Raw genomic sequence first — 26,094 nt, forward strand, 5'->3', positions numbered from 1 at the left:
GGTCAGGATTAGTCACATGGAGAATCTTTGTGCCTTCATGATTGGGATAAGTCAGCTGACCTGCTGATGTAGTTACAGATGAGGCAGAAGCGGGTAGTGCGGGACTCTTTCTCCATGGTCCGCCTGAGAGCGGCCTGAGCTGGTGCTGTCATGGAGTCTGCCTCATCCAGGATTATGATCTTAAAAGGAGGACACGGCTTCCCACTACAAATACAACAAAGACAAAGAGTTTAGAATTAAAATGAGAGAGATACTTCTGAAACCATTCATCCCAACACAAAAGGGTATTTAAAAAAATTAAGGTAAGTTCAGATGGTTGTTACAGAGCTTGAATCAATGCTGACTCACTCTGGGCGAGTCCCGGCCACAGTGAGCTGAGCAAAGTTTTTGACCTTCTCTCTGATCACCTGGATGCCTCGTTCGTCTGAGGCATTGAGCTCCAGCACTCTCTGTCTGTACAGCTGTGGGCTGGAGGAAAGACAGTGGAGGAGGACAGGATTCATACAAGAAAAAACAGGTAAATGATCAAACTAAAACAAAAGGATAACTGACAAGACTTCCTGGAAATGCAAAGAGCTGAAATGTTGGCTTCTTACCCCCATATTATTAACAGTTCACTCACCCATAAAGTTCTCTGGCAGCGGCTAAGATGGTGGAGGTCTTTCCTGTTCCAGGAGGGCCATAGAAGAGCAAGTTGGGAAGCTGCAATTAAAGCAAAAACAAAAGTGAGAATGAGCTTTCCTGGCATTGTAGGATGACACTGAAAGACTGCATGATTAAGTTGATGTTTGTGTGTGTGTGTGTGTGTGTGTGTGTGTGTGTGTGTGTGTGTGTGTGTACTGTGTATGTGAGCACTGATTTCATTGTGTTTGTTTAATTATTAGGGGTGGGTATCGCCAGAGGACCCAAAATACTTTGTCAACATCAGTTTTACCTTTAAGATTAAGTTTTCAGTCTGTTCATTTGCCTTTAACAATTTTTATTGCAGCAAAATGTGATGACAAGCAGGCAGATTTACCAACACAGTCATAACCTGTACCTGTCAGAAATACTGCATACACCTGACAAACTGAACTGTTGGCAGATTTGCAAGGCCAGATTAAGCACGTGAGTGAAACACTTCATATGCTGCTAACTGAATAGCATCACCCATGTTGGAAGCGTTGTCTGTTAAAACCACAATCCCCCATTCTTGTGCTTTATTTTGTAGGAGGTCTGCAGTGTTGCTCTGGTTAGACTTCCATGTACTGCTCTAGTTTGGAGAACGTGAGACAGCAGTCATCAGTCCTGTGTGAGATAATGTGCCGTTATAGTCACACATATAGTCACTGTCCTTTAAGTCCAGGCATCACAGATTAATGCCTCCTGTACAGATCTTTGCACATCAATTGCTGTTCTGAACAAACAACCTGCTCAATCTCAGTTTTAAATCAAAAACTGCACTTGGTTCCTACCTGTGGTTTTATTATGGTACTTATCCTATCTTTGGATATTTGATCACTTTTGAACTTGTGCAATAAATTCTTGCTGGGCCATGTGCAATAATCTTTTTATGTTATGTCATTGCCGTGTTATCTGTGTACTGGTCCCTGCACAGGTCATTTTTCAAACTGTGCAATATATTTTTGCTGGGTCATGATTAATGAATACTTGATTCCTGCACAAATCACTTTTTCTTTGCTGGGTCATGTGCAAAAAAATCTGATGGACTATCCAGATACCATCTAAGCACTGTCCCTGTATGTTCTTATGTCTTGTCTTGAATGCTGTTTATAATTCAAATGTTAATGTTGTTTGTACTCTAAATTGTGAGCCGCAGCCGCCTTGTTGTCCAAAACAAATTTCCTCTCTGAGGACAATAAAGTTATTCTGATTCTGAACCGTGTTATTTTCTTAGCTCTCTTAGAGCTGGATGGTAGTTTTGACAAGCTAAGTGTGTCCAGTGTTGGTTGATTTTTCGGTGGAAAAAAAGACATTTGATTTAAACAGTGATGGTGCATTTCTGATTTTTTTTCTCCAGTGCCTCCATTTTTGTTTTGCCAAAAGCTGCAGAATGACACCTCTTCTGATCTCAGAAGGAAAAAAACATTAGCACCATCTAGGTAGACCGACAAAGCAACTGATTTTACTATTTTGTACAAAAGGTATTAGAATGTGTATTTGCAAAAACTAATATGTAATATAATAAAAGATCGATACTTGGCGTCCGTGGAGCAATAGAATATTGACACGCAAATTATTGCGTTATTATACTGTATTGATTCATCCCCTCGCTGGTCGTGTGTACTGTTCACAAATCTGGTTGTTTTTGTCTGAATACTTCTCATTCTTTTGTGAGACAGGAGAAAGGTGATGAAGCAGTTAGGCCTTTCTTTTTGTAACCTGGCTGTTTAGATTTCTTCTAGGGATGCGACCTCATACCCAGTGATGTTTGGCTGTTGCAAACTGTTGAGGGTCCAGGCTGGCTGGGATGCTGTTCTTGATGTGCTGGAGAACCAGTGTCTTAAAGCACTTCATCAGAATGGTGGTGAGTGCCATTTAGACTAGACACTGCAGATTTTTTATGTAGAGGGACAATGGGGCTGTGTTTGAGCTGTTGGGAGCACTTTTCTGTGACAGCGTTATGTTAAAAATGTCAGTGGTGACATGACAATGAGCTCGTTGGAACATGTTCTTAGTACACCGCCGGGGATGAGGCCTAGTAGCTTTGCTGATTATCGCTCTCATCAGGGTTTTCTTACATTTGTGGATACTGACAGTGGCTGGTCGTCTGGTGGCAGGGCAGACTTGACAGCTGACGCTTTGTTGAGGAGATCAAAGGGACCATAAAAGGTGTTAATAATCTGGCAATGTGGCCTCACACATGATGGTGGTGCTCCTGCCTTTGTAGCCTGTGATATTCTGGATCGCCTGCCGCATTTGTTTGGTGTTGTCTAGGGCTGCCCCTTGAAAGTCAGAGATTCGAATCCTCAGTCAGAGACCCCCAAGTCCACTGAGACTGCTTTAAGTCGAGCAGTCAGTTTTTGTCTGTTTTTGCTAGTCAGTGTGCTGTGCAGTGTACTTCTGGGATGTTTTGGTCCCCCGATTTTGCTGCGGAGTGAGCTCTCTTGACTTTCATGCTACTCTTTGGTACAGTGGACTACAGACATAATGCAGTGGCACAGAAGGGGAGAGGCCCTGCACCATAAGGCTCTGAAATGACATTATCTTCTCTCTTCTGCTTGTTTGATATTTAGTGTCAGCAAAAAAAAAATTGTTGCTCATTTTCTCATTAGCGGCATTAACTTGTTTACTTTATCACATGAATGTCACTGTCACATACTCAATAGCCTGCTGAGCCCCGTTCAAACTTTAAAACTTAACATGGCCAAAAAACAAAACTAAACAAAACAAAAAAACATGACAACACTCATCTAATATTCATATCAAAAAGCCAAATCTGATTTGACTGGTTTTAAGGTCTCTCCCCAGTCTCTCCTGATGCCTTTGCTTGACCTCGTTGATTCCAGCTTTCAGTCTCACCTGACCAAAAGGCAAGTGACACTGGCCTTATCCTTTCCTTTTTACCATTTACATGAGACAGGTGTGAAATCAACTCATCAAACACTAACCATCATCAAAGCCATCATCAGAGCCTGATACTTACATCTGCTCCTTCCAAACACTTCTTCAGCACTGCTACCACCTCCTCCTGAAAGGCCACCTCGTCGACACACTTTGGCCTGCTGGGATTTGCAAAATTACAGTCTGTTAATAACTATTTAACATGTTAGCGCACTGTTTACACTGTTTATTATTATTTATTATTCACTGAAACTGTATTTGTATAATTTCATGAAACAAATAATAAATATACTGATTGTCTGATATTTAATAAGACACATTTGCAATCCAATACAACACCCCTGTCACAACATCTAGCTTAACAAAGCTCATTCTGGTCAGTTTTTGGTGACATCGTTGAAAATGTGTACATTCAATTACACATTTATTACTGAGGTCATAGTTAAGGGTGTAGGAGTGGCCTACATTATATGAGATGTGTTTCTATGTTAGTCCTTCCCATTTATATACATGAGCTGGCCAGATAATTAGAAAAACTTAACTACAATGCAGAGCAGCACAACACCCCACTATTACCTCAACGAGTAAACATCATTTGTCAACACCTGTCAAAACAGGTTGAGACACACACAACAGGAGCAGATGTATTCGTGTATGTGGACTTTCTATCTGAGTTTATGATAAAACTGATGATCAAAGTTAATATCTGTGTTCTACTCTGAATCATGTTGAATCATCTAACACTGACTGTCAGAAGCAGTATAGGGTGCTGGTCTTTTATTACTCTCACTCAACTACAACATGAAGTCCTGCATATTGCAGGGAAAAAAATGATTCAAATTTAAATCGTCCCCAAGCTTGTAAAACAAGCCCCAAGGTGTTTCAGCCACTATTAAGTTTGCTTTATAAAGGCCCTGACACACCAAGCCGACAGTCCGAATTGGCCCTCATTGGCTTTACTTTAGTCAATTCAGCATGTTGAATCAGTTTTGGAGATGGCAGAGCCCATCGGTGAATTAAAACACTCTGACTGGCAGTTCAGCATAGCGCACAAGAAGAGAAACGGAAGTGAGGAAAGCAATAAAAATGTTTAAGCCAAGAGGGAGTGAGACCAAAATAATCTTGTTTAATAAGGTAAGATTATTTTTCTTTAGCCATTGAGCTTTTTAGCAGAAAGGGTTTTGTATGGTTTGTGTCACTGTTCACTGAAGCATGGTAAATATGCTCTGTTCTTTCAACACTGGATTGTGCTGTTAATGTGCTAACTGGCAAATTAGTGTCGCAATGGTCTCCGGTTTCCCTTTCTGAGTGATGATTACCGACTACTGCCGTCTGTTGGTGTGAAGAGTCACACAGCCGCAAAATGTACATGCTGGCAGGCCGTCGGCTGTATACTTTGCTGTGTGTTCATGTGCAACTTTTTGCCGAGACACAGGTGATAGTGCTGCACAATTTGATAAAAATGTGCAATTGCGATTTGAGTGGACAATATCGCGATTTGCAATTGCGATCACAGTATAATTTTAAAAAATGGTATCATTAGTCTTCTTGCTTGATTCAGTGTTTCCCCTACATTATATTAGGGGGCAATGACCTAACCCGACATAGTTATTGTTATGGACAGTGTGTTAATGACCATCAACAGACTGAGCACAGTCAAACAGCTGCTCACACAGCTGTGCAGCACAGCAGCGCAGCATAGCACTGTACACACAGCTGAGCGAGCCTGTGTTGCGTTCAAGCGTTGTCACATAAATGACAAATTCCAGCACGCCATAGCACAACACAACTCAATTTTTCATTTGTATAGTTTGTTATGGAGTGCATGATTCCCCAGTGACACTTACAAATGTTTGCGTAACTGTGCCTGGATGTTGTTTTATGAGGCTCTGGTAGCTTTCAGTTGTCTGTTTGTCTTTAAGGTTACACGGCTTGGCTTTCTCTCGCATGCATTCTTCTTACTTTTCTCTGTGCTGTCTCAAGTGTTGATATAGATTGGTCGTGTTGCCGCGGGATGTGGCAACTTTAACTTTGAAATTCTTACACAGCACTGTTCAACATCGCCGTACCTGAATCCAAAGTATCGCTATATAATATACATTGCGTTTTTTTCGCCACCAACTCAGCCTGTTCATGGTCGTGCTCATGCTCTTCTTCAGTGTCTATGTTGGTCACTGCTGCACGCCGGGTGGTCACCTGACCATACGTGCTGCACACACACCAGAATAGCTTGTGGGCGTGATGTCAACAAACTCCACACACTACAGGAGAGGTAGTCACGTTCACAGGCACACACGTTAACATTCATTTACATTAAATCGCAAATCGCAGCCTTTTATGCAGTTATTTAATCGCACAGCCTGACATTGTGATTGCGATTAGATTAATGCCGGATTTCCACTGGATGCGTGTCCGTTGCAGAATGGCAGCGCTGGTTATCCGCTGCGTGCTCCGCCGTCCATCAATACCCACTGGCTGCGTTTACTGTGTGGAGCGGTGCAGCTCCGCCAGAAGACATCTCGGTGCACTGCCATGATTAATATCTCCTCGTCCATGGTGTCAACGGGGTGAAATGACGCCTGAAAACATCTGACCTGTTGACTTCAGGCCTGCCTCTGCTCATTATGTAGTTTTCAAGGTGTAGTGCAGGGAAATATGATCCGCCATGAACACTGTGTATTTTATTTTGAAAATTAACCGGATGTTTTATTTTCTTCCTGCCCCGCATGATCTGCTCTGTACTGAATTGCTGTGTTGTGATCCGGTCCGGCAAAAATAGAAGTCCTGCGCATCTGTTGCGGAGGGCTCCGGAGTGCCGGAGCTGAGACGGAGCCAGAACGCAGCACAGCCGCTGGAAACACACACATTGACTAGAATTGAATCCTATCGGCTCCACTGCCGTGCCGGAGCAGAGACGCAACCAACATGCATCTGGTGGAAATAGGCCGTAATCGTGCAGCACTAACAGGTGATGTGAGGCAATGCAACAGTTGCCTTTTCGCAGTACTCCTGTTACTCGGTTTGGTGTGTCTGGGCCTTTAAGATTCTTTTGCACTGAGCACTTGTGATTCAGGTGGACTTGGGCTACAAAAGCAGTACAGTACACATTTGTGGTTCACACTTACTATTTTTCTACCCAGGGAATAGCCTTGGCTTTCTTCTCTGTGCAGGGCCCTGCTGTTGCCTTGTCTTTTTGAGGTCTGGTAGACTGAACAGTCGCTCCTTTCAAAAAGGCTTGCATGACTCCTCCTGATTTTGGTAAAAGCAGACAGACACCTATGGATAAACAACATGCAGATGCAGAAACAGATACACACACAAGAAAAATATTACTTAAAAACAAAGCACAAAACTTCCAGGAGACAGAAGATACAATATATGTGTAATATCTGATGGATGATGGTAGTTTAGAAGGGTCCACTTATTGTACCACCAGTGACTAAGCAATACCCTTGTTGCACTTACTAAAATCGTGTGCAAATTAGGGATGTTCCTGGCGACTAATTTCCCTGTTGACTAACCGAAATTTTTAATTAAGACTAGTCAACACTCAGAAAAACTTGTTAAGCATTTGAAACATTGTCCCCAAACAATATTGACACCGCCGTGCATTATAAATATGAACATGACGGTAAATCAGTCAAAAGTTAACCACTTAAGTAACATCTAAAATAAATCAATTGGCTCTGAAATGTGGGGCACACTGAACCTTGCAGATTATCTGACAAATGATAGCAATTCACTTTAAAATTAATAAAACATCTAAATTCCAATTAAATTTCAGCTGAATGAATGTAAACACTGCACATTATCTGACAACTCACTTAAAGTTAACAATAATATAACATCTCAAAAAAGAAAAATTGCCACTGAATTCATTTTCTAGATCAAAGTACTGCCAAACTGCGCTGGTTTTGCAAGAGGACACTGCTCCAATTTCCCACCATGCTGTTTCAAAACTCCAGCCTACTCCAGCATTACCACTGGGAGGGGGACGGCTGTCTGTTGGCTCTGTAGCACCTACTAGTGGCAGGCGGCTGCATGACAGTTAAGGGACCTTATACATGAATAAAACACTAATTGGTTACTAATATTTCTGGTACCGACTAGTGAGGGGTTGGGCATTTAATTGTTTAGACGTCCAATCATGCGCATCCCTTGTGCAAGAACTGCAGACTGCTGATGATGACCTCATCTGTCAAAGTGATTAAACAAAATGTCTCACAACATTTCCAACTTGGCGATAAACACAACACCACTGCTTTGCATACAATTCAAATGTTAGACCTGGATTGCTCAAGTTCTACACTCCATTTAAAACACCAAGAATTAAGAAAACGGTGCATATCGCCAATTAAGACAGGGTATCTGCAGGTTTCAGTAAGTTAAATTTAAGACTTTTTAAGACCTTTTTAATGCCACCTTGAATGGAATTTAAGACCAAAAAACTTTAAATATAAATAACTATAAACGGTACTATAACTAGTGCTTAATTTGTAAAATTAGAAGTGGGGGAACACTTTTTTAAGCGGCACCAGTGTCACTTCACTGCGCAACTCCGAATGGAATGGTTGTGACATCTAGTGTTGTCACGGTAAAATTGGGACCCACGGTACGATACCAGTGAAAGTATCACGGTTCTGAGTAGTATCATGATACCACAGCAAAAATGAGGCAGATGTGCCTTTTGTCATTTATAAAAAGATAAATCACTTTTCTATAGTACATCAGTGATATTGCAATGGAATAAATTACTTATTGACTTATTCATAGAAAAACAGCATCAATCAGTGATTAACATAGGAGGAATTGAAATAAAATAAATAAATAAAATAAAAATCAACCAGCCACCCTCCTCCCCTGCCAAGTAAAGAACAGTCCCTAAAGTGCGGTGAGGTTTGTGGGCCGTTACCTGCCACAGAGAGAAATGTCAGCAGCAGTGATGACGCTAACAAAAGAGGAAATTAGGCTACTGGACCTGGAGTCGGACTTCTCTGTCGCCACCGGTAAGCCGTTATTTTGCGCCGCAGAGCCGCTGTAGGCTATTTGACCACCGTATTCCTGTCTGTGACCCCCGTTCAACCCACAACCTGCATGATTCGCCTTTCGTTTCTGCTGCTGGTTGAAATCTGGACTCGCACAGCGTGCTGAATGATTTATTTTGCTGGCACAAAACTATTTTTAGTCGCAAATGTAAGTAAAATGCTCGCACGTAGAGCTCTGTGGAAAACAAATCACTGCCGACAAGTAGAAAGTCATAAATAATAACTTTCACTGCTCAAAGATACTCACGTTTGGAAAACAAACCACTACAGCAGCATATTGAGTGCCAGGTGGCCAGCGTGCGCCATTAAGCCCTTTTCACACAGAGCGTGCAAAGCGCAGACCTCCGCCGACGAACCCATTCATTGTGTATGTGCTACCACCAGCGCACGCCGTTATTGGACGGCGCATGGATACTCACAGAAAAGTGCCGCGAGAATAAAAAAAAAGAAATAAAGTCAGATTAAATATTCCTTCCGCAACAATTTTAAGACCTTTGAGTAATGAATTTAAGACCAATTTGAGACATTTCTAATGAATTTAAGACATTTTCAGGCCTTACTTTTAGATACATGAATTTAAGACTTTTTAAGACTTTTCAAGGATCCGCGGGTACCCTGTAATACCATCAGGCAAACAATGAGATCTCAACTTGTAAGTTGTTTGACAGCACAAGAAGGTGGTGCTAACTCAACTCTTACTTGTGTTACACAATAATAACATCTCAGATAAATTCCAATCTGGGTTTCACAACAACACAGCACTGAAAATGCTCTCCCAAAGTAACGATTTACTGATGGGAGCTGATGCTGGGGTATGTTCTATTTTATTGCTTCTTGACCTCAGTGCTGCGTTCGACACTGTCGATCATACCATTCTCAGCAATAGACTAACAAGGTGTGTAGGTATATCTGGAACTGCTCTTAGATGGTTTGAAACGCACATCTCAGAAAGAGAATTTGTTTTGTCTTCAGCTCCACAGATGTGTGGGGTGCCACAGGGATCTATTGTTGGTTCTATTTTGTTTTCACGCTATATGCTTCCAATAGGACACGTTATCAGTCATCTTCATGGGGTATTCTACCAACTGTTACACTGATAACACCTAAATCTACCTGTCCTTTAAGCCAGATAATGTTAGCTGTCTGAGCACTTTAATAAAGTGCTTTACTGCTATTAAGATTAAGATGGATGACTTGTAATTTTCTGCAGCTAAACTCAGAAGACAGAAGTAATAATCTTTGGCCCTGATCACCAAGGCAAGCAAATTACAACCGTTCACTGGTCAACTAATATACAATCTACAGCAAGAAATTTATGCATCACTTTTGATCCTCAATTTAACTTTGAACCACGTCAATAATTTTATTAAATCCTGACACTTACACCTAAGAAATATTATCAAAATCAAACCAGTAGTGTCTATAAAGGCTTATTCATGCTTCTGTATTCTCGTGCCTCAACTACTGTGATGCACTGCAACAGGGATAGATCGTAAGTCACATATCTCACACATTCTCACCTCCACCAGTTAACTTCAGAATGATTTTAAGATCCTATTAATAACTTTTAAGGCTCAACATGGTTTAGCCCCTAGTTATATAGTGGAGCTTCTCACTACCTGGGCCCGTATTTTTCAAGCTTCTTAGAATTACTCCTAAGAGCACTGCTAAGAGTCGACTTATGACTAAAAAAAATTCTTTGCTGAAAGCCGCACTTAAAAGTTAGTTATCAAGCATCCTACTCATACTTTTAGTGAAGTGTAGGACTGAATCTTAAGTGTCGGTCTCAGAGCTTAATCACAACAGTACTATGTGCCATAAACGGAATTTTAGGTGACGTCACTTCCAAGTCCATAGAAATGACCAATCACTGAAGGGAGTCCCTTATCTAAGAATATATAAATATCTTAGAAATATCTCAGTGAATAGTTAAATGGACAATGAGAGTGTACATTTTGACAATAATCTACAAATAATACAAAACATATAATATGCATTGGCAATGAATCAAAAATAAATGTTTCCTTATCTTTCCAATTCATTAATTAGGCAACTAACTTGTGTGTGGTTAATTGAGTGGCTCTATATACTGCAGCCACAGTTCACCAAGCTGAAACCAACATGGAATCAAAAAGAAAACCAAACTGGAGAGAAGAAGAGATACTATCAGATGGATGGATGTTGCTAGGGACGCTCGCATTTCCATTTCCTCCCTCATCGGTGTAGTTAGAAAGTCAATGAAATGCATGACGAGGTGAGGAGCAGGAAGGACCATTATTGTTTCCATAACAATTCTGCTAATTGACGGTTGTGATGGCCCCAAATAATCAGCGTTACACTGTTGCATTTTTCCAGTGGCAAGATATCGAAGCATTGTGATGACCTTTAATTCTGCCGTGAAAACTCTGCTGCGTGACGTTACTGATGAGATGACGTCCCAGATTAAATCTGTGACAATAATAATACCCGCTTTGTCAAAACGATACCGTTTGATCAGCTGCTTGTCATCAAACAAAGCCAGGACATCCTTCCGCTCCCGGAACATTCGTGCACGTCTCTCTCGCCTCAGTGCCATTCTCTACTGGCAACTCCTAACCACTTAGGACACCTCTGGAGGTCTCTTAAATATCTGGGGGAGTAGGAGTGATTCTTGAACTTGAGAAGGTTGATAAATAGCTTTTATTCTTAAGTTTGAGAGTAGGACTAAATTTCACAAATTCTCAGCACTTAAGACTAAAATGGCACTCTAAGACGCTTGATAAATACGGCCCCTGTACTCCAAGTTGGGACTGGAGATCCTCAAGCGTACCCTTGCTAGTCATCCCTAGGTCAGGGCTGGTAATTAAAGGTGCCAGGGCATTTACTATCAAGGCTCTGAAATTCTCTGCCTGAAAAGATTAGGCTTGCTAGCACATTACCCATTTTTAAATCATTGCTTAAAACATATTTTTATAGGAAAGCCTTCCCTTTTAATGCCTGATATGTACTTTTGTAATTCACAACTTTTGTTTTATTTCCTTTTTGCCACTTTACACACTATTTTTCTTGGCTCTTCATCTTTTTTTTAAAAAAAATATTGTACTTTCATTGTTGTCTTATTTGAATGCACTTTGTAACATTGTTCGGATAAGAAGTATACAAATAAAGTTACGATTATTATTATTATTATTAGGGTCAAAACTCAACATTATGGCGTCAATTTTATGGAGCCCTATTGTAACAACCTTAATTTTGCAATATATGCTACAATTATTCTAGTTGTTATTAAGATAGTAATTTTAGTGGCCAATACAGAAGTGATAAAGAAGTGGCTTAACACTCTTAAGTGTTTAGCCATGTCAGTTGCTAGAAAAAGAAAAATGAATAGTTTCTGAACGGATCGTATGGCAATGCTATCCCTCCATACAGAGAATCAAAGTTAAAATGTTACCGTAAAGCCAGCCGTATCTTAACGTTTTGCAGTGGAATAAATTATAACGATCTCTACCCACAATAGTAACGACCACAAACCAGAACTAGCTTGCTACGTTAGTTTACTAACGTTATTAGCTGACAGTATTAGCACACTGTTAGCTAATAGTATTAGCACACTGCTAGCTGTTGATTCTGCAGATAGACACATCGCACTCACCGTATATATCAACCGCTGTTCAGACTAACTCTGACTTGAGAACTCACAATCGTAGTTTCTGTGTACCAAGGCCTGACTACGATGTATATTTTGATAAGTGGTTGTCTCAGCTTTCTACGGAGTTCAGTTGTTGACATGTGTAACAGCAGCACCACCTTCCCGCTCGCAATTCTCTTTCCTCAGGATGGCGAAAACCTGCCCTAATCTGCCTCTGATTGGCTTAGCTTGATATTCTTACCCTATCCCTAACTAATTTCACTTCCCGTGCCTAAACCAAGCCAATCCTACCAACGAAGGTAACGACTATTAGCCAATCACAGGGAGAATAGTGCGGGTCAATAACTCGCTTCGCGCTCTGGCAGAGACAAGTAACTTCCGTCAACGACATGTCGTGACTTCCAATCAGATCCAGCGGATGCTGAGTTGGTCCCTCCCCCCCTTTCTCCACTCACGTCTCCTCCCACCCCTTTTATCTTCTCATGTTTCCGCCTCTCCTCTCCCCTCCTCTTTCCATAGTTTTTACCCTCATCCCGTTTGGTCTGTGGTTATATTTCGAACAGTTGCATTTTATGATATCTATAAAAAAAATAAACATCAGTATTTTTGCCAGATATTTGTGAATTAGGAATTTGCAAAAGACCAAATTCACTTTACTTTAGTCAGCAATGTTGCACATATGAGCACAATTAATTGATTAATCAGCATACAGCACACATTGCCCAGGATTATGCTCTGCTTTGTCTGCCTCCTGCTGTGCCATTGATGCTGCATGTTTGTGTTGTTTGAAAGCCTCCAAGAGGGCGTGTAATTGGCTGGCAGAGTAAAGATAAGTGAGCAGGGTGAGGATGAGTGCAGATGTCTCTGGCTAATGGTCGTCTCCCAGGCAATCTCAACAGTCCCAGTAGACAGAGACTCATGGAGAGATGCTAATGCTCCTGCCTGGCATTGTTGGTTTAAATCAAAATGTGGAGCAGGATCAGCACAGTCGCCTCTGGCAGCACTGAGTGAATCCAGGCAGCCAAAACATGAATGATGAATGATGGATGGAGGCTACTGATTTGTTTTGTTTGAGCCCCTGTGAGCTAATGATGGTGAAATGTTAGTCAGGATAATGTCTTTCAGGAGACACAAAACATTTTTCTGTGTTATTTCCCCAATCTTAAATCTAATAAAATTGACAAATACTTCAGTTAAATGATCATTCAGTGTTCCATTAGCTCCAATCCATGTACTTCCAGGCACCAGGATTTCTCTCCTGGACCTATTAACCCCTACCCTATCTCTCCACCCTCCCCCCGCCTATGTGTCTCTCCCTCCGCCCTGCAGGCAGGTATAGCAGCTGTCTGATTCGTTTTCCCTCTTTGTGACTCAGCTTCTTTATTAGAGCAAACAGAACATCATCAAAGCAGCAGCAGCAGCAGCAGCAGCAGCAGTGCTTTCCTACCCAGAACCTGAGCAGTAGTAGTAGCACAGTGGAGTGGACTCAATGTTTTCGCCACTTCCCGAGGAGCATCCTTTAATTTTTCTAGGTTTGGCATGTTGTAAACATTTTTTGGAGTGACATTTTCCTTTTGTCCTCCTGAGAGGATTATTGTGTTTTGATCTGGAGGTGTCATCTTACTTTTTGGATATGTTAGCCAGCATCATGAAGACAACATGGGTGGCTGATGTCTTGTTGTTGACTAATTAGCTTTTAACTGAGTGTCAGTTTTGTTCACTAACTTATGAATTTACTGACAAATTGGTACTTCTCTTTAATGTTTTTCTGGCTTTTTTTGCTGACTGCTTAATTTGCTGGCTGAGAAACCAGTCTTCTCTTTTGTTCACTGAATGACTGACTGGCTGTGGTGTTTATTGTCTGGCTGACAAATTGCTATTTGGTTCATTAAACACAGGCTAACTGCTGATGTTATTAACTGACTGGCTGACTGAGCTACTTGCTATTTAATTCCCTGACTGGCTGCCTTAGTTATTTCACCTGTGCCTGCTGCATAGCTGATTATTTCATATGCAGGCTTACTAGTTTGCTGACTGGCTGGGAGTGGCATCATCATTGTCACACTCTGGCTCTGTGATTGTTTGGATTTGGAGGATGTGTGATGGAGAAGAGGAGAGGCTCGACATAAGAAAATTCAAAGAAGGAAAGATCTAGGAGCAGGAAGCAGAAGAGAGAAGATAGCAGGAAGAAACCTTACAGGAGAAAATTGGATTTTGGAGCAAAAGGAAGGGAGATTGTCTGGGAAGGAAGGGTGACAAGAGGAGGCGTGGCAGCGGAGAGAGAGATAGAGCAGCGAGAGAGAGAAGGGGAGGAGAGTGGATGCAACCCACACCCTGAGATGCTGTGCTGGCTGAGAGAAGACGAGATGTCGGTCCAGGAGCTGCTACAGAGGGTGCAGTGTGTCATCACTCATGTTGGTAAGTCGTTAAATTTCCTCATCATCCTATTCATATTTCACACGATTAGAATAAAAAGAGCTTTTGTCACTACTTAGGGAAAATGAACATGAAAGCCTCTCATGGAGTATCCCCCTGTTGTTAGGGTTAATGTATGGTGGAGGATGTATTATGAGCTTGTAGCTTTTTCTGTAAATCCTTAAATTGGTTAAATGTGTGAAGAGAAGCAGAGCAGATGAAAGCGATGCAGGGAATCTCCATCCTCTCATCAGGACCACTGAGTGTAGAGCACACATGGGCAGAGGAGAAAGTGTGTCACCAGGATACAACAGAGGACTTATTGATGTTGGTTTTTCTGTGGTTATGAACATAATCAAAGTACCATTTCACTGTGTTTAGTCAATCAGGTGATTCTCTATTTTGCAGCACACATTAACGTAATGAGGTTGGGTTGATTAGATGTTTGATTAGGGCAAGTGAATATTTGCTGAGACCAGGATCTGATTTTCTGTCATTTACTTGGAATGATTTACAAGAGTACAACTACAGCAAACAGCCAGCACATTTAGCGTGATAGGGCCTACAGTACTTATTGGCGGGGTGGTGAATAACTAGCACTCTCGTTGGTGCTATTTTTTTTTTAATTTACAAGGTCTACAAGATCAAAGTTTAATAGATTTACCATCTTATATTACTATTAGTCACTTAAGACTTATATGCCCCCTTTCCTCTGCCTTTCTCTTCTTTTCAGTTTCTCCTTTCATCTCTCCATCCCTCTTTCTTTATTTTTTCCTAGTCACTTCTCTTCCTTGCTCATTTTCTGTCCCCTCTGCATCTCCACCATTACCCCCATCCATCGCTTCTGTGCTTTCATTTTGCCTCCCTGTCATCTCCCTTCCCTCCCCTCACTTCCCTGTCCTCTCCTTCTTCTGTCCTTTTCCTCCTCTACCTCTCCCATTGTGCATCCGGGTCGTTTCCTCGACTGGTTGGGAAGTAGGTTAATGTGCCACGCTGGAGACTATTGTACAGCATCCTCCATCACTGCACTTCCTGCATCGCATTGCTGTGGGAGAGGAGTGTAGAGGGGGGGTGGAGGAGGGCCTGTGCAGTGTTACTATGGAAACTGAGCTAGCTTGTGCCGAGCAAGGGGCCCTGAATTGATTTACCAATATGTGCAGCATTGGTGACAAGGTGGTAATTAAACAATATTTTTTTCTTGTTGTGGATTTGTGTATTTGCAACACCTTGTCTGCTGTTTTCATATTCCCAATGTCTATTCAATTACGTACATTTATACACTGAGCACAGCTGACATAAACTGCAATGCACATAGTAAAACTCCTAGATTGGAGTACACAAAAAAACTTCACACACACACACACACACACACACACACATATATATGTATGTATATTCAGATAGTTGAGAAAAAAAATCTCATCACCCAGTTCACTGTACAGTTGTACAAAGTATGCCACACTGCATTTCACTATTTCACCACTGTATACACACGTGTGTGTTACTGGTGTCCTAGTTTATCTTGCTTCTGGCTGTGTGTGGTGTATTTTTTCCTCTGCATGATTCTTCTGCAAATATGAGCTAAGACCGACAGCTGCAATGATGATTGTGTAAACCAGAACTGGTTGGTATTTCAAATGTGTTTCATAGGCTAATCAATTTTAGTGTAAAAAACATGAATCTGTGTCTCTTTTTCATACTCACCTGCTTGCTGAGTAGACTTTGCGCGCATATGGAAAGCTAGGACGTTGCAGGTGGTACTTGTATGTATAAAGTAGAGTGCTACTGGTGCCACGGCACAGTTTCATTACGTTTTGTGGACATTTTTAGTTGGTTAACTTAGAAGGTAAACTTTTTATTTCTGCATTTGGCTGAACTTTCAGTGCCCTTTGAATTGTGCACTAAGCACTTTATTCTGCACAGCTTTTCCACTGTCAAAGCAGCCTAATTAAGCCTAACAGCCTGATCAGAAACCTGGATAAAGACAGAAACAAAAAAAACATCATTTTCTGAATATGATCAAAACCAGGTTAGGATTAATAACCAGGAGTTTACTAGGGCTTTTGCACTCAAAGATACCTCATCTTGCACATTATCATTGTTGCAGAACCAGAGAACATTATGAGCTGTCTCTCTTTCTTTTCATCTGTTTCTATTTTTCTTTCCTCCCCAACAAGACAGTATTGTTCACTCACCAGCAGGGAGCTCACTCATCCCAAGTTGAACCACATTGCTGTTTGCAGGATCACAGCCTCAAGCAGTACTTTTAATACGTATGATGACCATATACTGTAAATGCATGCCTTTTCCTAACTTTGTTGCTGACCATACACATCCTTTCAGAACGTGAACTGAAGTACAAGGGATCTCTTCCTCCCCTTTATGATTTTCAAGCGATGATAGTTCATCCACTTCTCTCTAATTTCCTCGTTTAGTCCATCTGAAGGCCTGTCGTCTGATTGTCATGTTGGCCCATCATTAGTGTCATGTGGAACAGACCCTCTGTCTGTTCCACATGACACTAATGATGGGAGGAGCACAGTGTTACTTTAAGAAATAGTGTGTAAGAATTAGGGAGATTTAGTGGCAAGGAGCCAATGGCTCAAATGATGGGACATATTGTATTCAAGTTGACCTTAGGTCTCCTCACAGTGTATTAAATCACTCAAGATTGATCATGAGAAGGTCTCTCTACGTCGTATGACTGTCACAGTGCATAATCTGCTGCAATAACTGCTGCATTTAACTCATCAGTTTTGGTCAGCTGTGGCTTCCTGATTTAACAGACTAACTAGTTATTTGGCTGGCTAATTTGTCAAGAGATTAGTTCCAGCCTGTACCATAACTCAGTTGTTGTTTTTACATTTCTGTAAGTGCACAAAGATTAAGATTGATATTCTCATCTCATTCTCAGATATGTGTATTTTCCAAACTGTTGTACTGAATTTGTTTATTCCAGATGAGAAATTGTGGAGGTAAGGTAGCCAAGGCACATGAAACAAAATAAATAAGGCACTTGAGGACGTAGGAAAGATGCAAGATACAATAAAACACTGTGACAGTTATCTACTGTAAAATGAAATATAGTTTAAGAATGCAAAGTAAACTAAATACTGATACCACATTCCAGTGTTAATATGTTCTAACCATATGAGTGCATGTGTAGTATTCTTTACGTTAGCAGTGCAAGTAGACTGTGCATCAAGCTCAAACATTTTTGTTCAGTAAGCTCTTTAAAGTGTAGTTTGAGACTTTATGACTTACTAGTTTTGTGCACAAGTAAATTGCTAGAATATGTAGAATTATCATACTTTACTGGCTTTTCCAATAGCTTCATTAAAAAAATTGTCTATCTAGCTAACTACAATAGGTAACATAAACTTTATATCACCAAGTTATGTTTATCCATTTAGCAATTTGAAGGAGCAGTTCGACTGTAAGGTATTCTAATAGCTTCATGGCCTGCTGCTAAATAGGGAACTGCCCATTGGTCCGACAGCCCATTGGCCCGATATCCCATTGTTCTGACCATATTAAACCCATTGTTCCGAAGTCCGTTCTGAAATCACCATGATGCCCTGTGGTTAAGGTCTGGTTAGGTTTAGGCACAAAAACCACTTGGTTAGGGTCAGGAAAAGCTCATGGTGTGGGTTAAAATGAAAAAGAAAGTGATAAACACATAAGCTGTGAGCCTGCTTCACCTCAAGCCTTTCCCAGCTGACCCAGAGCCAGTCGCAGCGCACCATCAAGGCATAAATACGCCTGCGGGGAGCCGTTCAGCACCGCGGACCGTCAGACTAATAGGATGTCGGACCAATGGGCTGTCGGACCAATGACATGGACCCGCTAAATATAGCACTGAATTCGCCCTCGTTCTCATGTCAAAAAGCCCATGGGATTTTTCCACTGGATTTTGAATTATTACAGAAAATAAGTTCTGTGGCAAACAAAGGTTTATGATACTTACACATTTTGTCCAGCAAGATCCTCATCACAAATCAACATCACTTTTATGATTTTGGAGCCTAAATGCAAATGTTGGGCTATAAATGAACTACACTACGGTCACATGACTTAACATCCGTACCACATCGAGGCTGTAAAGCCATGTTTGTGGTGATAAAGTTCTGTGATCTCATTTAGCCACTTGTTAGCAACCGCATTATTTAAGACACACAAAGATTCAGAATTAATGGGTGGGCCATTTACTGATATATTTTATGTCGTAGAACAAAATGTAAAACTCTTTTGAACTTGTGTTAATCACAGACCTTATTTCAGGCATCTAACAAAAAAAAACCCCATTCAAAAAACCCACTGACTTTAAGATGAGGGAACCGGAAGTGCTAAAATGCTAACTCATTTCCAGGTTTTAGGACTCCTTTCTTTGGCATGGTATAGAGCCTCTGGGGGCAATGGCCAATATTCTGGGGGTTCTGGTGTAGCCAGTGGCTATCTGGGTCAACACTTCCTTTTCCATGTGCCACTTACTGAGACAGGTCCAGACAACATTTTGGCTAATCTCCAGCCTGTAAACAGATATCTGCATATGAATGCAGATAAATGTCTCCACATGGACCCTTTACCTGCAGGCAACCAAAACCCACTGGTCAATATGGAAATCAGAACACTTCCAATACCAACATTGCTGGTCAGCTGTATTGGACCCAGTGTAAAAAAGAACAAATATGAGACTGAACAGGCATGGGCTGATAGGTGCAGTTCTGAAGAGAGGTTTTATTAACTGATGGATATTAACTCTGTGATAGTGCTGAGCAGCCATGGAGCTTATTGAAATTAAATTTTAGGTAGTTGATAACAAGATGACTGGTTGGATATCAATCTCATGTCTATGCATTAGCCCAGGATGTGGCTAGTTTAGTGTAGTATAAAGACTGTGAAGAAAAATACTTCCCCCTAGAGTTCCAAATTGTTTTACATTTCTGTTTGTTAATCTTAAGTGATCTTTAGAGGAACTGGTTGACTCTGTGTTTTTATTATGCCTCCGAGGTGGCAATTGCCATAGGTTTTGGGTTTTCCATCTGAACGTCCCATTCTCATGAACGTGTTATCTCAATAACGCCTTGAGGGAATTTCTTTAAATTTGGCACAAATATCCCCTTTGACTCAGCAATAAACAGGTTTGATGAATTTTCTGGTGGCGCTATTTTGTACTTCCCAGCCTAGCAGACTGGAGTGTGTAATAGAAATCTGGTTGACACCCCGCAGCGCGACGCTTTTTGTGTGTTTTGGAGGCGGCACTTGACTCGCGTCAGTGATGCTGCTGTCATATGACGCCGCTGGTGTGTTTTGGCCTTAAGGTTCACTTGGACTCAACATGACTCTATATTGGTGGTAAAAGGCTAAGGTCAGTGTGACCTTGCATCTGTCTCATTCTTGTGAACATGATATTTGCAGAAAACCTTATGAGAATTTTTTGAAATTTGACACAAACATCTACTTGGACTGGACAGAATTAAGTAATTAGAATTTGGTGGTGGAAGGTCAAAGGTATGATCTCACAATATATTTTAAGCCATAACTCAATTCTTATGCTATTTATGACAAAATGTCACACAAATGTCTAATAGGATGAATTGATGAAGTACTTACATTTTATATCCAAAAGATCAAAGGTCAACTTCACTGTGACATCACAATGTTCTGCAAATACTATACTTTTCTGGCCATTATTCAACATCATATACCTCAGAAACAGAGGGGGGAATATTTGGTCAGATACTGAATTGGTGACACTAATCTTAGGTGTCCACCTTGAAACTGTGCTGATTGTATAGATCTTCTTTGCTGTCAGGGGAGAAAATGTGTGTGAAGCATCCATGTTTTCACAGACATGGATGTAAACTGTATGATGAACAAAACTGGTGCACGGAGGCATACAACCGCGGGGCGGTAATTCTAGTTTTATATGTTTTTATTTTATTCTTCTTTGACAGAGCCTGGTTTGTGGTTTCCTCCTGCTTCCAGTCTTTATGTAAAGTTGGGCTAACAACATCCTGACCCCAGCTCTGTACTTAACAGACAAACGTGACATTTTTCATTAAAAAAATTACACAATCCAATATGACAACTTAACAAACTTGGGTCTATGTTTTTATCAGTGGTCTAGGTATGACGTATTCATTTATCTCAACAATGTGACTCTGATATATATGTGTGTGTGTATATCTATATCTATATATCTATATACACACACACACATATATATATATATATATATATATATAACAGAAGCAGCAGCCCTGAGGCTAAAAGGACTTATAAAATTTACATTTTGATATGTGAAATGTGGTTTTCACATGTTTAATGTCTGAAAACCACATCTTTATGACTTAATCACTTGTGAAAATGGGGTTCATGCATGATACATGTGATCTTCATCTTAACATCTTAACATATGATGTCTTTCATTTCTATTTATATTTTGTGAAAAATCACATGTGCCTACATCATGTGAATTTATCACAAGCTAAATGTCTGAACATCCCATTTGCCTACAGTGTATTTCACATGCAGTAGTGTTGCACATGTGATAAACAGTTTAAATGCGTATATTTTCCTATATGATGGCAGACATCACATGGACATAACATTTACAGAAAATATAAATACACTGTGTGTATTGGGATGGCACTAATCAGTGGTGTAGGCAAGGTTTCTGGTGACTTATACTTAGCTTAAAGTATTTTTAAAAAGAATTTCCAGCATTGCTGTAAAATCTCGATAGAACATAGTGTTTCTGTGATATATGTGTATTACAGGAAATCTATTATTGTGATGATGATGTCATAATACTGTAATCCACCACCTATGCTCATCCACACCTATACAAAATGCCTTTTTGTCATTGCTGATAAACCACATAGCAGCATGACTCACAGCTAACTCCCCTAATGGTGGTCGATGACATCACAGCAGCACCAGGATGTGTCATTTACCCTTGTTCCCTCATGCATAATTCATGACCGTACATGGATGCCCGATCTAAAATGGCTACTCCCATCTCACTGAAGCGTGCTGTCAGGATGATTAGTGCCGAGGCCTGCAGATAAGAGCTTATAGCTCAGACAGACAATCATATTCTTGTTCAATTTAAAGTTCCCTTGAACCAAAGCCCCTGCCCCCTCCAGCCCTGCTCGCTCCGTCAGCCCTTCCTAAACTGGTGGTTTATCAAAGGAGGATGTGTTACAAGGACCTCATGAGTGACCTTCAGAGTGTCCACTGAAAAAGGTCGGGCTGTAGGGAGGAATGATGCTGAATGTTGCTGTGTTTTGTTGCTCTGGATAACTGAGAGTGTAGAAAGGAGGACAATATCTCTTTGAGTGTGCAGGGAAATTCCCGTCCTTAGACACTGAAACTATAAATATGGATAATTTTACACATAAGGCTGGACTCTTGGAGACTTGCACAAGGTAGAGTTTGTAACATACTTGTAGTACACGGAGAAGGACTGCTGATTGATACTGGTACAATTTCTGTCTCTCATAACTTCCTTTATAGGCCACAATCTGTTCTGTCATAATAAATTCATACACCTGCCAAGACCAGTTTGAGATATTGTGCTTTGTTCAAGGATATATAAGCATAGAACAGTGTTACTTTAAGGAACAGTGTGTAAGAATTAAGGAGATTTAGTGGCGTCTAGTGGTCAGGATCGCAGATTGCAACCAGCTGAAAGTTCTCTGGGCTAGAATTCCTTCAGTGTTCATTGCTCAGGAGGTTTTTATCATGAGCCGAATGATCCAGAGGTCTCTCCCTCTCCAAAACAAACAGACCAGCTGATTTAAACTGGTCAAAACAATGAATAAAGCAGTGTCATGTTGCAAATTAGTTTTTCTTCAACGCTGTTTTGCATATCAGAGGTGGATAGTTTGCTCACAACATGCTCATGTGTGCTCACCTTTTTTCTCTGATAACTTAAAGGGAAATTTCGGTTTATTTCAACCTGTGTCCTATCATCCTAAAGTTGGTTCAAGTGACTAGTGACATACAGATAATAGTTAGCATGTTAGCCGTTAGCCTAGATACAGCCGGAGCGTCAGACCTGTTAAAACGTAAGTGAACGGGCATCCCTCCAAGTGCAAAGTTAGTCCACTAAACAAGCTTTTTTTCCACAAAGACCGCCTCATATCATTAGGATAAATGTCAGAGAACATATAGAAAACGACATGTAAATGTGTTGTCTTACCTTACTGGTGTGCTGCCATGTTTGTTTACAATTTAGCTCTGCTTTCCAAAGCGCAGCCGAAATATCGCAAGAACAAGCAGCAATCTCATAGCATGCCTGAACAAGCAGCAACAGCGGGAAGGCAGAACTGGACGGTCGCCTGAACGGAGGAGGAGGAGAGAGAGAGAGGCGCAACAGGTAACGTTAGAGGACAAGAGAGGAGGAATGGCTGCTGCAAGGCTGCGTAGCTCTGGAAATTGGTGGTGCACCTGTGAATGCTGTGGCCCAGTGCCCACAGAAGAGGAATGCCTCTGTTGCAAGGAATGGGACCGGTTGCAGCCTTATTTTCAAGGTCTGGATGTGACCGAGGACGAGACACCTCCACCTGGAGTAACATTAGTATCCAGCTGGGCTTTATCTAGAGCTGGCGAGATATATTTCGGCTGCGCTTTGGAAAGCAGAGCTAGAAGGATAAACAAACATGGCAGCACACCGGTGTTTCAGATTTACTCGCGACCCTGTTAACTGGCGACCTTCAGCCGAATGCGTCTGTGGTTGTCGTAGTGACAACAGCTGTTTTCAACCAGGAAGAGAACACGTAGCTGTCCTCGTGAAGGCCTCTTTATTCAGTTTTTCAGATGAATATCAAAACATAGCCGACCTGATCCGTCTTTGGACTCTTGTTGGAGGAACCCAGTCATGGACCGACACTCAGTTGCGGTTTGAATCACACTTGTTATGATGGAATGTTGAAAAAAGGAAGAGGCCAAGTTGCTTTTCCTGTAAATCTAACTCCTATCTCGAATAAATTTTCTAAATAGGCCTACATAGTTTCATCTCTGGTGCCTGCCTAAATAAACATGTGCCATATTAAAGAACCGTTCAGCCCTGTGAAATGTAAAAAAGAATATTTTCACGGGATTTGAACCCGCTTCGTCATGGGAAAATAAATTAAGAGCGCACCATTAACGGGGTACGCCACTATGACAACATCACTTCACTGACAGATCCATTAAAAATCCGACAACATACAGCCAGCTATGTCTTCAAATTGGGAGGTAGCCAGATCAACTTGTGACCACACTGTCCATGCACTAAGGAACATTTTACAATCTCACTGCCTTCAAATACAAAAACCAGCAGTTTTAAATCCACTTAATTCATAAACCTAACATTTATTGTTGTGCTACAGGCCAATAAAGCCAATATTCCACTCACGTGGAAATACTTTATTTCCAATAGATAACGTCATGTTGTAGCCTTCATAGGCAACACTGAAAATCACATCTGTATGTCACTAGTCACTTGAACCAAATTTAGGACGATAGGAGACGGGTTGAAATAAACTGAAATTTCCCTTTAAGATCCAGATGTTAAGGAGATTTTAACCAGGAGCTGAATTACCCACAGAGGTCTCTTCCTCTCCAAAACAAACAGATCAGGTGATTTAAATTGGTAAAAACATTAAATAAAGCAGTGTCATGTTATTACAGTGTATATTTTTTTTATATTACTATTATCATTGTTATTCGCTTTCAGATTTTATATTTAATTGTTTATAGTATTTCCCTTTTGCACTTATGCTTCCAATTACTCTATATATTTATATTCTTTGTTATGCACCAACACACCAAGCCAAATTCCTTGTATGTGAAAACCTACTTGGCAATACCAAATAACTTTCAGTAATAATGAATGGCACAGTATTTACCAAATGCTGACATCTGAGAGCATAGTGACATCAATAAAAATGATTGCTTATATAATCACTGAAAACATTGAAAAATAAATAGATAAATGAAACAAGGGACAAATTAATGATATCTTAAGGGATTCTTATTTAGTATTAAGTTATACAATACAGTTACTACAAAGTTAGGGTCATTACATTACAAACATGAAATTAAGAGATAATTAAGTGGTGAAAAACACAATAATTAAAGACAAGGCACAATAAGCACAAAATTTACATTACAGTTAAGGCTCCCCTTCCCCTTGTGTCTTTAAATGACCTTAATTTATGACTCCAAATTCAGGTTTAATTAATGGCTACATTGATAGATTACAACATAGTAAAACATTCTATTGGCTTATTTCCATATTTTAAGTTCTTTTAAATCCTTTGAACCCCTTAACATTTACCATATAGGTCCAAAGTTAATCCTGAGTCACCTTAATTGGAAAAAGAAGGCTCTGAAGTATGACTTAACAAATGACATTTCTGTTGTTTGGTAAATTTCAAGTGATTTCAGGTGATAAATTCCAGAGTTAGTAGTGTAGTTAATGGCATGTTAAGGAAAGAAAATGGAGGGATTCAGACTTAAAGACTTCAGACTAATGACTTAAATTACAATGAACTGGAATTGCCCTTTTAAACTGTTTGGAATTAGCGCACCTCCTCCTTGCATTGCAGTATGCATGGAGTAATGTTGTTGAGTACTTCAGTCATCTGTTGGTAATGCTAAGAGGATTAGCATGACAGCCACAACTGACTAAATGTGAATGGAATTACTGGAGCAAAAATCTTAAATGGACAACTTGATATTCTGAGAATTTTTTTTTGCATGTTTGACCAAAATAGTAAATACTTTTTAATGAACTTCAGGTACTTTGAGCTACATGGGAAAGAAAACTGAACATGTGTGAGAAAAAGAGAGAGGGGCATAAAGAGAAGGGATGATAAAAGAGCTGGGTAACCATGTCTGGGTAATGGCTGCAATATGTTGGCTTCAAAGGCCAACATATTGCAAAACATATTTCTCACAGATGTGTGGAAGCCATTGTTGACAGGAAAGAGCAGCACTGTCTGTGCTTGTCTGGATAATGGGAGTTCTCTACTCTGATGGACTGTTGCCAAGATCAGCTGACATCTTGGGGTGTTGTGATATTAAGGTTGACTCATGCACTGAGTCACATAGTGGGACTGAAAGATACTGCTAACTGTATGATGATGATGATGCCCTTGATAGGGCAGACTACCCAGCTACCTCTGTGGAACCTTGGGTAGTAAACTGCATAACTGTCACTGTTTTGATTAACCTCTCAGCTGCCATTAATGCAGAGCTGTCAAGAGATGCCTCTAGAAAAAAGCAGATTATACAGTTCACAAGTTGTACATATGTGAATAAACCCAGAACGTCTGTGTGAGATTGTAATGCCACCAGCAACTACCATAATATAAAGAGCAAGGGGGCGGGAGGGGAAGTGGATTGTGGCCTGTGGGAGCTTGCTCTTGCAAACCATGATGCTTTTTT

General features: G+C 40.6%; 2 protein-coding genes across 4 annotated transcripts in view; one reads left to right on the top strand and one right to left on the bottom strand.

Annotated features, from left to right (window-relative positions):
* Positions 1 to 12,577, bottom strand: part of rfc4 (replication factor C (activator 1) 4) — a 33,701-nt gene extending 21,124 nt beyond the window's left edge. Inside the window, exons 1-6 of one of the 2 annotated variants that reach the window (XM_049588087.1) lie at positions 12,241 to 12,577; positions 6,690 to 6,813; positions 3,647 to 3,725; positions 623 to 702; positions 349 to 468; positions 61 to 204 (exon numbers count right to left, since the gene is read on the bottom strand). In XM_049588087.1, coding sequence (XP_049444044.1) covers positions 61 to 204; positions 349 to 468; positions 623 to 702; positions 3,647 to 3,725; positions 6,690 to 6,805 — 539 coding nt within the window. In that variant the 5' untranslated portion in view covers positions 6,806 to 6,813; positions 12,241 to 12,577. Of the gene's footprint in view, positions 1 to 60; positions 205 to 348; positions 469 to 622; positions 703 to 3,646; positions 3,726 to 6,689; positions 6,841 to 12,240 lie in introns of both variants that reach the window. The other variant, XM_049588086.1, reaches the window with a different exon arrangement.
* Positions 12,578 to 14,025: 1,448 nt separating this feature from the next.
* mcf2l2 (MCF.2 cell line derived transforming sequence-like 2) overlaps positions 14,026 to 26,094 on the top strand; it is a 259,329-nt gene continuing 247,260 nt past the window's right edge. The window contains exon 1 of one of the 2 annotated variants that reach the window (XM_049588011.1): positions 14,026 to 14,655. In XM_049588011.1, the coding sequence (XP_049443968.1) occupies positions 14,577 to 14,655 (79 nt within the window). In that variant the 5' untranslated portion in view covers positions 14,026 to 14,576. The remainder of the gene's footprint in view (positions 14,656 to 26,094) is intronic. The other variant, XM_049588012.1, reaches the window with a different exon arrangement.

The sequence above is a fragment of the Epinephelus fuscoguttatus genome, linkage group LG10, assembly GCF_011397635.1.
Source record: "Epinephelus fuscoguttatus linkage group LG10, E.fuscoguttatus.final_Chr_v1".
NCBI classification, from domain to species: Eukaryota; Metazoa; Chordata; class Actinopteri; order Perciformes; family Serranidae; genus Epinephelus; species Epinephelus fuscoguttatus.